Source organism: Anopheles aquasalis, chromosome 2, assembly GCF_943734665.1.
Source record: "Anopheles aquasalis chromosome 2, idAnoAquaMG_Q_19, whole genome shotgun sequence".
NCBI classification, from domain to species: domain Eukaryota; kingdom Metazoa; phylum Arthropoda; class Insecta; order Diptera; family Culicidae; genus Anopheles; species Anopheles aquasalis.
This window is the reverse complement of record NC_064877.1, coordinates 69,560,647-69,578,146: the sequence shown is the minus strand read 5'-3', so window position 1 is coordinate 69,578,146 and position 17,500 is coordinate 69,560,647. Positions and strand designations below refer to the sequence as shown.

Sequence of the window (17,500 nt, the reverse complement as noted above, 5' to 3'; positions counted from 1 at the left end):
CTCGACTGCTATTTGCTCGATGATAATGGGTTCGTGATACTGTCGGAGCGGAGTGAACATACGGGCAAGTTCTTCGGGCAGATCGATGGAACCATCATGGATTCGTTGGTTCAGGATCGGATCTATAGGCGCGTCGGATTGATGGACTACCAGGGTATCTGCTCGGATCGGGACAATCCGTATACGGGGGCCAGTGAACCGTTGAAACCGGTACGGCCGATGTCCTGGTTGCTCAAGTATTTTGTCTCGTTCGCTACGTACTGGCTGTCGGTGTTACCGACACCGATCGGTGCCTGGCAGAACACGAACTACTACGATGCGCAGGATGAGCTGGATGATGATGAGACGTACGATTATGAGCAGCCGGATTATGAACTCCCCCCAGAGCACAGTGACGTCACGACGCCGGATTATGAGCAGCGATCAACGCCGACACCGCAGCGATCCCATGCCCAGGCCGGTCCACGGGTCGCTCCCGATCCGGCCCACGCTCGACCGTGCGATCTCAAGACGGACCTGTACGTGTTGCAGCCCGATCGGTTGAACTCGAGCGGCCAAAACAATCCACTCAAGGTAAGAAGTTCCCCGCCGGGAGGATCGTGGAGGTGGATTCTTTTAAGGGGGGGGGCTATGGTATTTTTTTACATTTTTTAAAAAATTCTTCCGTGAATGCTTATCCCTTCAAGAATATTTTGTAAAGGTTTTGGATCAATCGAAGAAAAACTGATAAAATTATAGAGTTTCGAAAATCCGCGTGTAGCTCGCTACTTTGAAGCGTGGTTCGCAAAACCAACGATTTCAAAATCCGTGCCCATCGTACCATGAAAACTACTGAATCGATCGATTTGAAATTTTTAACACATAATCTGTACACTATTTGCCAAGTAGCGCCGTCGAGAAATCATTAAAATTGTTGATACTTTTTTTTAAATAATTATGTAATACTTGTGTTTTTTTTTTGTCGAACCGTTAAATGCAACATTTTTGGATGATGTTTTTAACAAATTGTCACCAAAGTACTACCAAATATACTTGAAAAATTGTAGTTTATTATGGCATTTGCAAAAATAGGTATAGATTGATATTTTGTTGAAAACAAATCGCTGTTTGTTGAATTGAGCTGTTTTTGGTCCAAATCAAAAGACTCACCCGTTTAAGCGACGAACCCGGTTTGATCGTAGTGTGATCAATTCTCAATTTCAAAAACTCTACCACAAATCGAACAGTTGAAAATTCGACAAACACTTGACGGAGCTTCCTGGATATACTTATAATCTATCAAATGAATGTAGATTTGTAACACGCAGCTATGATGGGCACCGGAAAAAGTACCTTTTCGTAAACACGCCATCCTAAATTTGATGCCACGGAGCAAGTTGTTAACAAATCTTCCCCAAAATAAAACCAAATATTCTTGAAAAGCTTTACTTTAATATGACATTAACTTGAAAATAATAAGTTGGAATGGTTTCATCACAAAAAATCGCCAAAAAGGACCCTTTTTTGGACCAAAATTACCCAAAACCCCACATTAATTCGTTTTCTCGTTCCGCCGCCACAGGGTAAGCTCACCAACTGTCACTCGTCGGGCTGTGAGCGGCCATTCAGCGTCCAGAAGATACCGAACAGCAATCTCATTCTGCTGGTCGTGGACGTCCTGTGTCCGTGCGGTTCCAAGCAGCTAGACATTGAGCCGCTTGAGGTGGTCGGTGGAGCAGGTAAGTCACAGTTCAAGCCACGTTACAGGTTCTTCCTCTATTTCGTTAACAACTTTCCCACCCTGCCTCCCTCTTCAACAGGAGCGTGCGGTGTACGGCGAATGGCAAAGGAAAAGATGCTCCGCAAGCGTCCGGGCAAGTGCATCAGCTACCATCCGGAGGAGATCGAGATCAAGCAGTGCGGTACGGCGACGTCGCTGTTCCACGCCTCGCTCTACTCGACGATAGCCACCTTCATCGTGATATGGGTGCTGGCCAGCGCGTGATAAGATGCTTCCAGCCACTAAATCATTGCAAAGCCACGCATCAGCATCAGCAGCACCAATCACAGTGGATGGACCAGTCCAGTGGAAACGCTTTGGTGTTTTTTTGAGGGAGCCACAGGTGCGCTTTAACGCTTTCTGTTTGATTACCGTGACAGTGCGTTTCTCCGCGACGTGAAGCCATCACCATCTGGGGGCGGACAGAATTTCCACTGGAGCGTACACACAGACACACTAACACCCCTCTCCAGACGACGAAAATGGACGAAATTGTTCTCTACTCTACACGTAAGCGTAAGAAATGTTATCAATGTATACAGTTTTGGCTATTGTGACAACAACCAAAAAGAAACAAAAACAAAAACCACCCCGCCGCCCTCTCCATGGGCACACCAAAAAGGCACCCCAGTCCGTGGTCAGTCCGCACCCAGCATAATTCATTAGGAAATCCTGCCCAATAGCATTCGGCAGGGGTGGAGTGTCTAGTGATTGAGAGCTGGTAGGTAGGTGGTAGGAGCTGCATAAATCCCCTCCGAAGAGACGGAGAAGGATGGTTTAGACGAAAATTTAAAAGCGATTTTGTGAGGGGCAGCGAATCAATTTCAGCTTTACAGACAGCCACACTCTCTCTATCTTTTTCTCTCTTTCGTCTACTACCTGGACTGAACCTACTTCGTTCGACCAAACACGGAATGGTGCAAGCAAATCAAAGATACGGCCAAAAGTGTAAAATAATTTAAGCAACATTTTACTTGTACATACCCATAAGGCAGATAGGAGAGCGGGCATGCTGGTAGCGATAGGCAAAGGGTGGTGGTGTGCGATGAAGCGGTAGACCGATGACCTAATCAAAAACCGCCATTAAAACACAAGTCTCTATTGGAGTGTCTCGATCGCCCGGAAAACCGGTGAAGAGAAGAAGTGCGCGGTACCGCTTTTTGAGGATAAAATTCTGGACAATACGAAGAGAGCTAGAAGAGAGCTGGCACACATCGGAAGACGAGGAAAAGGAGCGCCTAAATTTACTGACGACTATGATGGTGGTACTAAGCATTAATTAATTTACAAACCAAAAAAAGAAAAGAAGGCAAAAACCAAAAATCTCTTTAGGCACATTATTAGCAAAACAAAAACAAGAAGGTGGATGGCTGGCGAGAAGATTGCTGGACGGGCAAACACTACACGTTAGCGAATATGCAAGCAAAACCAAAAATGCGTTTCATTTCATATGCACGTTCATTGTTCAACATAACTAGTTAAAAAAAAAAGAGAAACAAAAACACACCCACTGACGACGAAAGGCATGCGCTAGCCCGGAGTGGACCGAGAAACTTGTCAGATGCCAAGAAGGTTCACTACTGTTTGTAGGTGCAGGGCAACCACGGCCACAATCTCGGATCGGTCGTGGCCGTGGTCACGGTGTGGTCAGTGGTCATGCCTCGGGTTTTCCGTTGAGTAGCTAATGGATTAGCAAAATTGTAAATGCTCACGTTGACACAGAGGACATACGCAGCGTTAGAGTAGAACCGATCACGCAGGTCCCTCTCCCCTCCCCCACACGTAGTAAGAGCACCCTTGTACGGTAGCAGTAGTTACATTAGGTATCCGTAAGCGTGTATAAAGAATGGGAAGCGCACGTGGGGCTCAGACTCCGACAGAGAGAGAGAGAGAGGAAGAGAGCGAAGAAAGAGGCTTAGCTAAATTTGTGCAGCGTTTGTTTGTTTCCTGGAGGGCTTCTTGTGGCAGACGGTCTACATAGTTTTTATCGTTTTTATGTTTAGAAAATGCAAATGGAGTATGATGATAATGATGATTGTTAGCCTTTCCGTTTGGGCCTTTTGAATGGAAGCCGCGAGCGCTGCCTGTCGTGTCTTCGGCTTTCGCTAGTTGAATTGTAGTTCTTATACCCTTGAAACCCGTTGTGCAAGATGAACGAGCTTAGTTTTGTGGAATATACTTTAACGTTTTTTGTTATAATCGGCAAACGCACGCACACGTGTTATCAAATCGTTAGATCAGATGATGAGGTTTTTGGGCCAAAGTGCAACGGAACGGAAATTACGTTTTATCCGTGGGGCGTGCTGCGTGTTGATCCAGAGCAACATAGTTTAATCGGGCAATTTATTGGTAGTCAACGTAGTAGACACTGGATGGCACCACACAAACAGACAGACAGACAGACGCTGTTTTGCCAGCGGGCCACAGTGGCGACCGAACAGAAGCGACGTTTTGTTTGTGAGAGGTTTATTGCGAGGAAATTGCGCTGTGCTGTGCTGTGCTGTGCAGCCGGTGCGAATTCTTCTTCCATTATTGATCCATCGAATTGACGCATTCTTTCAACCTCTCTCCTACACGAGTTTATCATCCATATCGAGCAACTACCTAAGCGAAACCGGAAGCTACAAATGAAATGAGCAGCAATAACGAAGCAGGCCACACGATTGGTTGGTTGGTGACGAAAGTAAAAACACAAAAGAAAGAAAGTGGAAGAGTTATAAGAAGAGAAGAGGTTAAGAAGAGATATAAAGAAAAGGGGTAACAAAGTAAACGAATACGCAACTTCTTCTCGCAAAATCTTACAATTCCCGTTGAGCTCCTTCCATCATCTAGCATGTGGCGTTCCAATCCATCGTATCGATTCAACATCGTATTCAACACACTATAGGCTTGTACATTACACAACTCCCTTTCTATCTCACAGACAGTGCAGCGGGGAGCAACAATCATCACTATACAAATCGATTTCCGTTTTGTCCGAAATCGAGAACCGAACTGCGCCACCATCTAACACATTTACTACATATGCAAGCATTTTTCTCCCAATCCCCCCGCCCCTCCCCCGGGAAAGGACTGGAAAGCATCAACAATCAGGTTCATGTTCACAACTAGTAGCATACTCCGTTCGAATTCACATTCCAAAGGAATCATCTAGAATTAGTAGGATTTACTGTCTCGAAGGACTCGAAGGGCACGGGCTGGCCAGGGTGGAAATGTTGCGCGTGTCCGTTGCGTGTGCATGAGTGTGAGTGTGTGGGTAAGAAGTGCATGAGGGGAAAAGAGGGTCGCGTGCGAGTGCGGTGAAATAATTTTATATAATGTCTTCCATATAGTATTGTAATGTAACGGAGTATAGTAATTGAAATGGTTATAAACTATAAACGTGCACCACGCGGCGGCTGCGTCAAACCGTCGCCACCGCCGCCGCCAATTCCCCCTCCCTCTGGTGTGATCGTGAAGTTGCGTGGTGGGTGGTGGGTGAGGTGGTGTCTGTTTGTTTTACTTTTTCTCTCCCCCTTGTTCCACGACGGTACAAGAGGAGAATCTACTGAGGAAAAAAGGGGGGGCGGCAACTCTAGCTAGCTATTAAGGTATCTCAAATATTTTAAACGAAAACAAAAGAACCCTTTGGTGGTCACTCCTGTCACAATGTCTGTACGCTGTATTTAGGGAGGTTATGCACTCAGAAGTAATGAAAAGGAATCCAAAAAGACAGTCGATTCAATGACGAAAGGGGTACAATTACCGTGGTTTACGCCTGGTTGCTTCCTGTCTCTCTTTATCTCTTTCTGTACACATCCTGTCAATTCCGTTGCGAAGGATTCGTGAGGGGGTGGTTTAATTTCAATTACTGTACGGTGCGCGCCTCCCAAGACGTGCGTGCCTTCTTTGATTGATGGAGTTTACTGCTATCCAGCTGCACCCCTTTATTGCTCGCTCACTTCACATACACGGTAGCAAGCCATGGTTTAGTTGCCAATATGGCTTCCATTTCGACCCGTCTAGGGCTTCATTTCCGGTGGTTAGGTTACTAGATTGATTTGAGAGCAATGTGAAAAGAAAGGTGAGGAGGAGCACATGACAGAGGAGGCGATGACGCTGCTCTTGGCGTGAGGCGATAACGAATGCGAAAGAAGCATAACTCTCGGCAGGCTAAGTAGCACTTCCGGTCCGTGCCACCCGACACGCGGAATTCAGTGTGGTGATTGTAAAACACGTGGCAACCATCATCAGGTGACGGGTTAGCCACCTTCTCTACCATCCCCCCGTGGAAAGAGGTCAGTGGAATCTCAAAAACTACGTGAAAAAAATAATTAGATAGTTCGATATTGTAATTGCACTTCAAATAAACAAAAAAGAAGAAAGAACCCCGAACATAAAAATATACGAAGAGGGAGGAAAAGCAAAGAAGCAGAACAAACCCACAAACATACAGCTGGTAGGGACCGGCGAGGACGGTGAGCCCGCAGTGGAAACCATTAAACAAAAATCTCAACATAAATAACTGAACAGAACAGAAAAAAACTGAAAAAGAAACGGCAACAAATACTTACATACCTGGATCAAATGTTTACCTTGATGAACGCAACGATGAAATAATATCTCGAAGACGCTCTCTTCCCCGCCCCTCCCATATCTCATCCTTTTGGAAGATGTTGCAGTGGTGGTCGCAGTAGTGGCACACAGGAGACGTCCTCAATATCTTTTGCACCTGTAAATAGCGCCGCCGGTAGTGGGAACAGAACTGATGATCCCTTGGGAAACGATGCTGGGAATCGTCGTAGGATGCTAGATGTCCACGGGCCACAAATCCACGGGCAACTAACGGGGTTGATTGTAAGCATAAAATGATGAATTTAATGTGTAGCTCTTCCACTAAGTTAGCCATTTAGCATTTGATTCGCTTCGGTTTTGTGACTGCGTCGTCGGGCACCGTTTTGATGCTCCGATATCCTAAATGAACGTACTGGTTGTGTCGCATTAAGATGGACGCTGGATGGAGAGAAACACGCACAAAGATCAAAGCAAAAAAACCGATTGTTTCGTAGAGCGTTAGCAGTTATATTCTCTGATGCACTGGCGTTCCTTTGCAAAGTAGGCATTCTCTCATTTGGTCGTGCAAAATGACTGCCTGAATCCCCAACCCCACTCAGCATATCAGGCAGGACCACCAGCAGCTTCGCACTGGTACGGTCTAATCTGGTCGCAATATTTCAGGGGCCCTTTTTTCGGGCCGATAACTTAAGCAATGGAAGCGTGAGACGGAAAGTATACATCCAAATATCACTTAATTAACATATCCCCCCTTTACGATTGGTTTCGTTGCGTTCCGAACCCAAACTTCTCTTTTGGACACATATCGAAGTTACGCAAACGGCCCTGGAGAGTGTTTTCTCTGTGGTTCACACTCTGTTCCCCCAATCCCATTGCCATAATGCCAACAGATGTGCATCTAATCACCGCGATTAAAGCGCGTACAAGACATAAGATAAATACACACTATCAGAATGAGAAGAAGGAAGGAAGATAGAAAAGCAACCACCAAACACCCCCAAACGAACATTAAATATTAGCAAAAAGAGAGCAAAACAAAACGATACAAACATGAAAAACATACTCATGATAAGAACCACTACAGAGCGAGGGCCTACAGGAGAACCGGGCGGTCAAAAAAGTAAAAAAGTCCTACACCATCAGCAGCAGCAGCCACTACACATCATCCATTACAGAAAATTGCGACCGAGAGACGAATCCTCTGTGGCGTGAGGTACCGCTCGCCATCATGGAACTAGCAGGCAGACGTCTTGATCGAGCAACGAGCGGGTTGAAGTCATTTTGAGTGTAAAATATATTGAAAAAAAACTGAACATTCCACTGAAAAGATGAACCACGAGCCGAATCCTCTATATCCGGGGATATAGAGGAAGAGATGGATGATGGAAAAGGCAACGGAGCCAGAAGTTGTAGTCCCGCGGGACTTTCGGGTGTTCTTCTCCGCGAGTAACGCGCCGGCCGGTTCGCGTTCCGCGGATACTTTATGAGGCGATCCGTTGGGTAAAGGCAAAATGGGAGGTAGGAAAGCGAGAAGAAAACACTAACTACTAATAATAAAGTCGTATGAAAAGTGAATAAGTGACAAATAAATTAAATAAAACGAAAAGCCTACCACGACGTTCGTCCTCATTTCTTTCTAGTGTTTCAGCGGACTGTGGTGCAGGAAGAGGGGATTAGTTTTTTTATGGTCAATCGCTGGTTTTTGGGCAGTTTTCCTCTTCATGATAAATTTAATTTAATTCAATTAAATTTCAACGAAAATTTTGAGATATTTTACCACTAAAGATAAACCGTTTTCAACCGGTTCGGAACCGGTTGAGCAATCCGCATTGTCAGACTCGCGGTCATGCGATGTAAACAATGGACGTGTATGTGCGTGCGTGTGTTTGATCCGCTGTGGACGCATCAACCGGCGTCGAAATTTACAGAAATCCGCTCCTGCTCTGTGTTTTAAACGACGCTATGGTCAGCACAAGGAGCGTCCTGTGTCTGCTTGTGATCGGCCTGTGGCCAAGTGTGGCCGTTGGCCAAGAAACTAAGAAAAACAAAGGTAAGTCTTCACAAGCCGGTTTTTTTGTACCTGCTCCGCGATGAACACCGTTTTGTTTTGTGTTTCCCGCCCGAACAGTAAATTTCCTGCAACCGGATCGCACGGTACGATACACACCGGACGAATGGAGCATCTATCGACCCGGACTGGTGGTGTACTGCCACCACGGACAGGAGGAAACTCCGATAAACGCCTTCCTGACGGTGACGCTGAAATTGGACTGCGACCATGAAGATTTCAACCAATATCCGGGCAACACACCGGCGGAGGTGGAAAAACACTGGCAGGATGACCAGAGCCTGTTCAGCTTCAATCTGTTCGCCTCGAAGAAGCGGCGACTGGTGGAGCTGGATCCGTTCAACCAAAGCTGCCTCGGAATTGTGTCGTCGGGCAACTACGAGGTGACGCTGCTCCTGAACCGCTTCGATATCTGGCGCGTCGGAATGTTGCTGTTTGGAACGCTCATCTTCTTCACTGCCCACGCACTGAGCCAGAACTCGCTGTTCTACTACTTCGGTGGTATCGTGCTCGGTGTGGCATCGTCCGCGCTGATCATCGTGTACTTTTTCAGCAAACTGCTCCCGTATCGGCCCCTCATGTACGGCGTGATGCTCGGCGGATGGACACTGGGTATCTGTGGGCTGCAGATGCTGTACGAGAACATGCGCGTCATCTTCGTGGTGTATCGTCATTACGTCTTCTGGTATATGCTGGTGGTGGGCTCGATCACCTTCCTCATCTGTTACCGGATGGGTCCACCGCGGAATCCACGCAGCAAACAAGTGATCCAGTGGGCACTGCAGCTGATGGCCCTCGCTCTCATGTTCTTCTCCACCTACCAGCGGACGCTGGCGGCGTGCATCGTGACGGTGGCCACTACCGGTTACTTCCTCTCCGTACCGATTGCTGTGGGCCGATGGTTGCTCAACAAGTACTACCGCCTGTTTCCGGCCAAGCGCCGGCTGCTCACGGTGGAAGAGTTCGAACAGCAGGGCATTGTCGAGACGGCCAAGGCGCTTGACCAGCTGCGGGAGTACTGCCGCAGTCCGGATTGCAAACAGTGGAAAACGATACTGAAGCTACAGGAACCCGTACGCTTCGCGTCCTTCATCGAGGGATCCAACCACCTGCTGGACGAGGAAATCTCCGAGTACGAGGCACGCTCGTCCTGCGAGGATGTGTCCATATCGGAGGATGAGCTCGATGAAAGCATCCCATCGACGTAGTGCCATGCCATCCTGTGCCGTGCCGTGCCGTGGTCCCTTGTACATTAATGAAGCAGTGTACCAGCCCATCCTGTTGTGTCTTGTAAATAAACCGAGCTCCGTTTTCAATCGTAGTAAGCGGTTTTACTCATACGGACGCTTCCTCGTAGCAACGAAAGCCAAGGCAACTATGACTGATAAAGGCTGAAGAATTGAGTCCACCAAGCCTACTCAAACGCACAGTGACTGCTTTCTGTTCTTAAATAAATTGTCTTTCCGAAAAACCAACCAATTTTCTATTGTTTTTTTATCCGTTTGTTTGATTCAAACATTTTCCACCAACACGCACACGCACGATTTTGACATTTCTAGGACGCGCGCGGGGACGAAGGGGGCCGATTTGTTTTATCGATTTTCGGCTCCGTAACTTGCGCCGTGAAGTGGCCCGAGTTTCGAGGGAAAATTGGCAATCATTTCCCTTAACTAACGAACGTTTGCAGCCTGTGCCATGAGTGAGGGAGGTGGACCACCACCGCCAGCGGTTCGCCACCGGAAGAAGAGTGCCGGCGATGGTGGCCCGCGACAAAACCGTAAATCGTAAGTGACGATCCTGCTTTCGGGTGGTACGTACGGGTTGTGTGTATTAATGTTTCCGTTTCCTTCTTTTTTTCTCGGTAAAGCAAGTTTAGTTCCGGTGCTGGCACCGGTGGCTCCTCACCGTCCGTTGCCCAGCAACATCAGATGTGGGCCCGCGTCGTGCTGATGATAGCCATCGCAGCAATCGTCTACTTCACCACATTCCGGACGCGCGAGAAGAAGTTTGCGACACAGCGGGAGGTGCTTGAGCTGCGCTCGCAACCTCTCGACTGCTCCCGGCCGTATCTGGAGGAGATCTCAAAGTACGCCGGCTGCATACCGGCCCAGTGTGGTCGATTCGTCAGCGATAAGATAGTGTCGGCGGCCGAGGCTGGCATTCTGCTCGATCTTGCCCGGGCCGGCTTCGAGCACGGCCAATCGTCCGGTGGTGCCTCCATACTGGACCTACACTCGGGCGCGCTCTCGCAGGGCACGCAGTTTGTTAACATTTATCGACTCCCGGAGGCACGGCGCATCTTCACCGCACAGCACATCAACGTGTACCGGCACGTGAAGGAGAAGGTACGGCAAGCGGTGGCCGACCATTTCCGCCTTTCCGTCGATGCGCTGCACCTAACGCACCCGACATTCTTCTCTCGCCTTACGAACGGGACGGCTAAAACGATCCACGACGAGTACTGGCATCCACACGTGGACAAAGAAACGTACAGCTCGTTCCACTACACCACGCTCCTCTATCTGACCGACTACGGGAAAGACTTTACCGGTGGTCGGTTCGTGTTTATCGACAGCGAGGGCAAACACAATCGCACCAACGTGTACATCGAGCCACGGCGGGCCCGTGTCAGTGGGTTTACGTCCGGCGCCGAAAATATGCATCACGTGGAGCAGGTTACCGGAGGGGTGCGGTTTGCTATCACGATTTCCTTCACCTGTGACCCCGAACACGCGATGGGCGATCCCAAGATGGCCCTCGTCGAGCAGGATGATGATGAGAATGGCGGTGCACCAGACGACGGTAATCAGACTGTCCCCTGAGATAAGGCTGGAACCGTTACCAACTCCGCAGCCAGTGCTAGCACCACCACCGTGTTGGTCATTCGGACGCTAGAAGAGTTCAGTGCGTGAGCATTCCATAGTGATGTGCCACGTATCCATCGCCATCACCAGCACCAGTCAGCAGAAAGAGTGCCACTGAAACAGTATTTCATTTGTAGTTCAATTTGCTTTCAAGTAGCAACCTTTTTTTAAATATCAATCACGTTTCGCCGTGATATAGATACTAGTAGCAGCAGCAGCAGGCTGAGGGTTGTGCCGCAAAAACCAACGTAGTGGTATCCTATGGTTACAAAGCAATATAAACTGTATGTAATTTTAAACGCATTCGTGTAAAGCACGCATATTGAAATTAAATAAAGTAAAACAACACTCACACAGTATAATTGTAAAAAAAGAGTTCCCTTTTTGGCCTTGGAAGGCATCGATCGGTACATGATGATGCTAGAATCCTTTTCTGCACATTTTCTTCTTGTAGCGCCAGCATAACATACTGCGATGGTTCCTAGCATCAGGACCTTAAAGAAGTACTACGGCTGTTGAATAATCCGACCCCAATAAAACGATCACGGAGCCGGCTAAGATCGAATGGAAATAGATTTCCAGAGGATAGAGAGGTCCTGCGACACCAATCATAGCAGTCGAACCGTTTGCTTAACAGACGAAACAAAAGAACACTAGATCCTTTATGCAAGCACATTATAATTTATTTCACTTTTTAAAACCTTTATTTACATATTCTAAACATCCTTTCCTTCTCCGTATTTCGAATTATCACCAATCCGATGGAAATACTATTCTACATATACAGTATTTATTTTTTTAGTATTGTTTGTGCCCTGTGACAGATTATACTTCGGTGCAGTGGCGGGGATACTATCCACGTAAATTGCCGTTAGTAATATCGTACGACACCGATAATGGCATCTGTCCCGTGTGTTCGTAGAGTGCAAAGAATTGGGTGCAAGATAAGAGTCGAATCAGAAAACGGTGTGCAAATGGAACGCGAGGAACGTGTGCTGGAAGAGAGTAGGTTACAGTTTCCTTGCTCACTGGTACTCGCTATAAACGACTGGGCTGGTTACATTGTTTGGTTTAAATTTATTAGCTTCCAACCACAACAGGGTTGGCAACGGTATACCCTAGTGTCGACTTGTGCCTTTTAAACACGGTTTTCTCTCGTTTTCTCTCTCCACTTCACTCCGCGTGCACACAGAGCAGCTGCTTACGGTGGACACGCATGATACGTTCTCATTAGAAGTAAAAGCCCATGCTGATAAGCTAGTCCGTTAACTCACGTCTCATGTATCGCTGCCTTCGTATCATGCTTTTTTGATTTACTTAGGAAATGTTATGTGTGTGTTGATTTGTCATCTTAATTCTATACCTGGATGTCCTTTTTTGTTTAATTCACTTGCCTTCTCCTCCTCGTACCACCTTCGACTTATCCTTACACCTAACTCTACCTGCCAATGGAAAGCAAATCTTATGCAAGCCATGAAAACAGCTCGCTGTTGCTAATCCGAATCACGCAGAATTTGTGATGCGATAAAGTATCTTTCTGGCACCGAATTAGATTCGATGTGCTTGTCGAAACTCATATGTTCGCTATGCGAAATCCATATGCTGCACGCGGAAGCTCGTTCCAGCCGTGCTAGCTCTCATCAATGGAATGGAATGGAATGGGGATGTAGAAATGCATTCAAAATGCAACCACACGTTTCACCACGTTCCCCAAACTTACACCTACACATTGGGCAAAGATCCACAGCGTTGACAATGGCTCTCAGTTTATTACATTCTATAACCACCCGCGGGGCCTTAGATATCAAATCTGCTCCCCGCCATGTACAAACTACCCCCCTAAATTCGGGTAATATATTCTTATCTCGGCGCTGCGTCTTTGCTTGACAAACTTGGCGCCTCGCCTATGTACAACACACTCAAAACGCTAAACGGGGGTGAGGGATGTTGGCATTGTTCTGTACCGATCAACGATGGAGAGAAATCGATTGGAAGGATATAAAATTAGAAAGTTGTGTACAGTGCACAGCATGATTTCCGCGTCCCATTGAAGCCGAGACACAATAAGAGATAGAGAGATGTAATTAGTAGAGTATGCAGGACAGAATGCAGTCATCTCGGCCGACGATGGAGCCGATACCAAGAACTTAGCATAGCTGCTGCAGCGCAGCGGCAATCTGTTTCATGGATTCGCCCGTTAGCATCGATCGGTGATCACCCTTGACGGTCAGGATCTCAACCTTTTGTTTGCAGAGCTGTAAAAGAAAAGGATGTTTACAGTTAGTGATCGCAGAGCGAGCTTAGCAACGGTCTCCATGTAGAGCTCGGTGAGCCTGCTACTTACATCGGACAGTCCGTAATCACCCTGGAGCTTGGCGTAGTTTTCAGTCGGTTTTACCAGCTTCACGTTGGCGCTAATCTTGGACGATGGTTTGTACATGTGGCTAGCCACGATCTTACCCACGAACGATCTGGCTGTCGTTTCCAGCTAAAACACGAAACGAAAATCATATTTAGAGAATGATCGTTTTTTTCCCTACATCTTCTCTGTACTTACCAGCTGCTTTGAGTATTGTGGTGCCTTGGCATGTACCATCTCGGCACACTTGGCCACCCGTTCGTTCCACGATTTGGCAGACACTAGCTCGTGTGCCGTTTTGCCGTAGTCCAGTTTCCCGCACACCATGGCAAAGTATGCCAGCGCGTACGCTTCGTCTTCCGCCTGCACAACCTCACCGTTGGCGTTCCGCTGTTTCTGTGCCTCCGTGTACCAGCTGACGTAGCGGGGTGAACCGTCGAGCAACAGCAAGCTACACTTGTCACCAGCTGCTTCGAGCTGTGCTACCATTTCGTACGCGATCGACGCACCGAACGAGTAGCCAACGATCGTGTACGGACCGCGCGGTTGTACGGTTTTAATCTGCTGAATGTAGTAGCCGGCCAGGACGACGAGCGACTCGAGTGGAGCCGCTTCGACACACTGCAAACCGTAGACGGGCACCGGAAGTGTTTTCGCTAGCGGGATCAGTGCGGTGATGACACCCTCGATCGCGTGCACCACAAAGACAGGCTTGGTGGGGCTCTTTGACGGTGGCGCAGCCGATTCCAGCTTCACCAGGCACTCCTTCGGCATCAGCTCGGCACTGAACATGACCTGGGTTCCGTCACCGATGGCCGTCTGTTGATCGGCGGCGGATTTCACAGCTGCTCCACCCGCACCACTACCACCGTCAGCCGCACCACCATCTCCGCCGGCAGCACCATCCGAGGTGATGCCTCCCTTCTCGAACGAACGGAGCTTGCCGAACGTAAGCAGACGGATTTCCGCCGCACTCAGCACCAGATCGAAGCTGCGCTCGAGCGTCTGCTTGATTTCGGCACCCATCAGCGAGTCCATGCCAAGATCGGCCAACGTCGACGCATCCGACACGTTCTTGGTGTCCTTCAGGCCGAGAATGTTTGCGATACAGCTGACCAAGCTCACGCCACCCGTTTCCGTTTTGCGTTTCTCGGCGATCACCATCGAGGCCAGCACCGGGCAGGGCTGCTGCATGAACAGGTCCATCGTCTGCAGGCACGACGGCATACGCTGGGGTAGCGTACCACCGACGACCGTGTCGTTATCGCCCAGATTCTCCAACACCAGCCCAGTATCACCGATCGCACCCCACTGGATGGCGGTAGCCGGTAGACCGGCAGCATGCCGGGACTCACAGATACGCTCCATCGCCGAGTTGGCCAGCCCATAGTTCACCTGACCGATATTACCGCGACCGCACGAAACACTCGAGAAGCAGACGAAGTAATCCAGATCGGGGCACAGTTCGCGTGTCGCCTGATCGAGATTCTTCGTACCGTCCACCTTCGGTACGCACACGGCCTTAAAGTCCGCCTCGCTGGAATTCTCCAACAATCCATCGCGAAGCACGGCGGCAAGATTGAACACACCACCGACCGGACCGTGGCGGGCGGCTTCGGTGAGCAGCTTCTGGGCTCCCTTCAACGTCGTCACATCGTTCGTGTCGATCACCACCTTCACGCCTCGCTCCGTCCATCGGCGCACCATGAGCGCTTGGTAGCCACTGCGGATGCCGGAACGTGAGGTAAGCACCAGGATCTTAGCGCCCCGTGACACGAGCCAGTTCGAAAGCTCCAATCCGAATCCACCCAAACCACCGATCAGGATGTAAGCCTTCTCGGCGTGCATGTACGTGCGCGGAATGGCATTGATCAGCTTCGGTGCCGGTTTCAGTACCTTTTGTTTCTCTTCCTCCCGTACCCGGATCACCACCTTGCCGATGTGCTTGCCCGATGCCATGAAACGGAACGCTTGCTCGACCTGCGTCTCGGAGAAGACGCTCGTCGGGAGTGGTCGTACTGCGCCGCTCGTAATTCCATCGGCTACGAGACGCACTACCTCGGCGATCGTTTCGTCGTCGCCCTCCATCACACTGTCGAGCAGGATGCCGTGGAACTGTGTGTTCTTCAGGAACACGGACATACCGAGTGGGCTGTTGTTGTTCAGATCGAATTTGCCGATCTCCAGGAAGCGACCGTTCAGTCCCAGACACCGGACCGATGCCTGTAGCTTCTCTTCGGCCAGCGAGTTCAGTACCAGATCCACGCCGCGTCCCTGCGTCTCGCGCATCACCAGCTGCTCAAAGGAACAGTCACGCGAGTTGCCAATGTGACGATCCGTTAGCTGCGGGAAGGTGCGCTTCAGGAAGGCCCGCTTCTCGGCCGATCCAACCGTTGTGTACACGGTCACGCCGGCCGCCAGCGCGACGGAAATAGCTGCCTGGCCAACACCACCCGAGCCGGCATGGATGAGAATCGATTCGCCGCGCTTCATGCGGCCACGCATCACCAGCGCATAATAGACGGTCGAGTAGACGCACGGTACGGTGGACGCTTGTTCCATCGTCCAGCTATCCGGAATGCTCCAGATCATGTTACGCTGAGCGACGCACGTCGTGGCCAGCGATTTGGCCTGCACCATCGCCATGATGCGCCGTCCCGACGAGTCCCGGCCGGCAAACTCCAGTCCGAGCACGCAATCGTGTGTAGCTAGGTCGCCTGGTAGGGCGTCGGCACCGAGCTTACCCGAGCTCAGCATCACATCGCGGAAGTTGATCGGTGCGTAGTACACGGTACACAGCTCCGTACGATCATCTCCGGCCGGACGATCGCGTGACAGTGAACTTTCGATCCACTTCAGGCTCGCCAAATCTCCCTTCGTCAGCGCGTTGATATAGGCATGCTCCACCGGCAACGACGGAGCATTCGATTGGCTGTCGAGACGCAGATGCCGGAACGTTCCCCAGCATGCCGGGGAACCGTTGGCCGGACGCAACACGTTACAGATCAGATCCTTTGCTGCCTGCTCACGATATAGCGCCGACGTGAGCGAGAACTTTTCGGCGCTACGATCCTGGATGAAGAAGAGACGAGCGAATTTGCCACCGGCCTCGTTCTTGATGCAGTTCAGCAAACCCTGAGCACCGCACAGCTCCTCTCCCTGGCACACGACGTACACGTACGTGGACGATTCCTCTGCCTTTGCCAGTGCTGTCTTCAGCGAATCCAACCAGCCAAAGTTTTTCTCTGTGATCGTGACAATGGTGCTCTTGCGCTGCGCAATCTCTGCCAGGATTGGGCGTACCAGCAGGAACACCTTCTTATCGCACACCTGCTCGCTGATGAGCAGGAAGCCAGCCTTGGACAGAGCAGTTCGCACCGTTCCCTTGGCACTCAGATCGATTCCGGCTCGTGACTCTTCCAGCAGCACGAATCCTTCCGCCTTGATCGTGTCGCGCAGATTTCGTAGCACATCGGCCGTCACACCCGAACCAAACACATCGTAAGCGATGGCCAGATGGCAGCCCTGTTCGATGGCACTGGCTGCAATGTCCTTGTTGAGCACACGCACTCCCGATTCGCCGTAATGCTGGACCAGGGAGTCTGGTTGATGCGTGGTAGCGATCGCCACATCACTCGCCAACGTTGGTTCACCCTCGATGATCGTCTGCACCGTACCGGCCATTGTATTTTCCGGCGATCGCTCTGCACTCGCCTCCACCACCTTGATCTTCAACGCACCTGCGCTGTTCTCGATCACCAAGTGCACGGCGGCGGTAATCGAGCGAAGTCGCGCCTTGTCCGCATTCTCCGCCAGCTCCTTCTCATTGCTGTTCGGCACGAACACGTACTTCTCCAACGTTGGTGCTGCCTGGGTTCCCTGGCGGCGTGGTGCTA

The 17,500-nt window shown here is 49.8% G+C and overlaps 4 protein-coding genes across 8 annotated transcripts in view; 3 read left to right on the top strand and 1 right to left on the bottom strand.

Moving 5' to 3' along the window:
- Positions 1-2,451, top strand: part of LOC126573188 (voltage-dependent calcium channel subunit alpha-2/delta-4) — a 48,644-nt gene extending 46,193 nt beyond the window's left edge. For all 4 annotated transcript variants that reach the window (XM_050233127.1, XM_050233126.1, XM_050233125.1 and 1 more), the window contains 3 exons: positions 1-573; positions 1,562-1,718; positions 1,800-2,451. The exon at positions 1-573 is cut by the window's left edge and continues 45 nt beyond it. In XM_050233127.1, the coding sequence (XP_050089084.1) occupies positions 1-573; positions 1,562-1,718; positions 1,800-1,984 (915 nt within the window). In that variant the 3' untranslated portion in view covers positions 1,985-2,451. The remainder of the gene's footprint in view (positions 574-1,561; positions 1,719-1,799) is intronic.
- Positions 2,452-8,210: 5,759 nt separating this feature from the next.
- LOC126573216 (nuclear envelope integral membrane protein 1) lies at positions 8,211-9,856 on the top strand. Its single transcript, XM_050233175.1, has 2 exons — positions 8,211-8,363; positions 8,442-9,856. The coding sequence occupies exons 1-2, from the start codon at positions 8,276-8,278 to the stop codon at positions 9,587-9,589; spliced, it is 1,236 nt and encodes a 411-aa protein (XP_050089132.1). The 5' UTR covers positions 8,211-8,275; the 3' UTR covers positions 9,590-9,856.
- Positions 9,857-9,973: 117 nt separating this feature from the next.
- Positions 9,974-11,607, top strand: LOC126573221 (2-oxoglutarate and iron-dependent oxygenase domain-containing protein 3-like). Of its 2 annotated transcripts, none has more exons than XM_050233180.1 (2): positions 9,974-10,165; positions 10,253-11,607. In XM_050233180.1, the coding sequence occupies exon 2, from the start codon at positions 10,310-10,312 to the stop codon at positions 11,201-11,203; it is 894 nt and encodes a 297-aa protein (XP_050089137.1). In that variant the 5' UTR covers positions 9,974-10,165; positions 10,253-10,309; the 3' UTR covers positions 11,204-11,607. The 2 variants fall into 2 exon arrangements, with proteins under 2 accessions (XP_050089137.1, XP_050089136.1); XM_050233179.1 differs by having other exon boundaries at positions 10,249-11,607.
- Positions 11,608-11,905: 298 nt separating this feature from the next.
- The window catches only part of LOC126573182 (fatty acid synthase), a 10,897-nt gene continuing 5,302 nt past the window's right edge, over positions 11,906-17,500 (bottom strand). Inside the window, exons 5-7 of the mRNA XM_050233114.1 lie at positions 13,803-17,500; positions 13,590-13,733; positions 11,906-13,500 (exon numbers count right to left, since the gene is read on the bottom strand). The exon at positions 13,803-17,500 is cut by the window's right edge and continues 741 nt beyond it. Of these exons, the coding sequence (XP_050089071.1) occupies positions 13,393-13,500; positions 13,590-13,733; positions 13,803-17,500 (3,950 nt within the window). The 3' untranslated portion in view covers positions 11,906-13,392. The remainder of the gene's footprint in view (positions 13,501-13,589; positions 13,734-13,802) is intronic.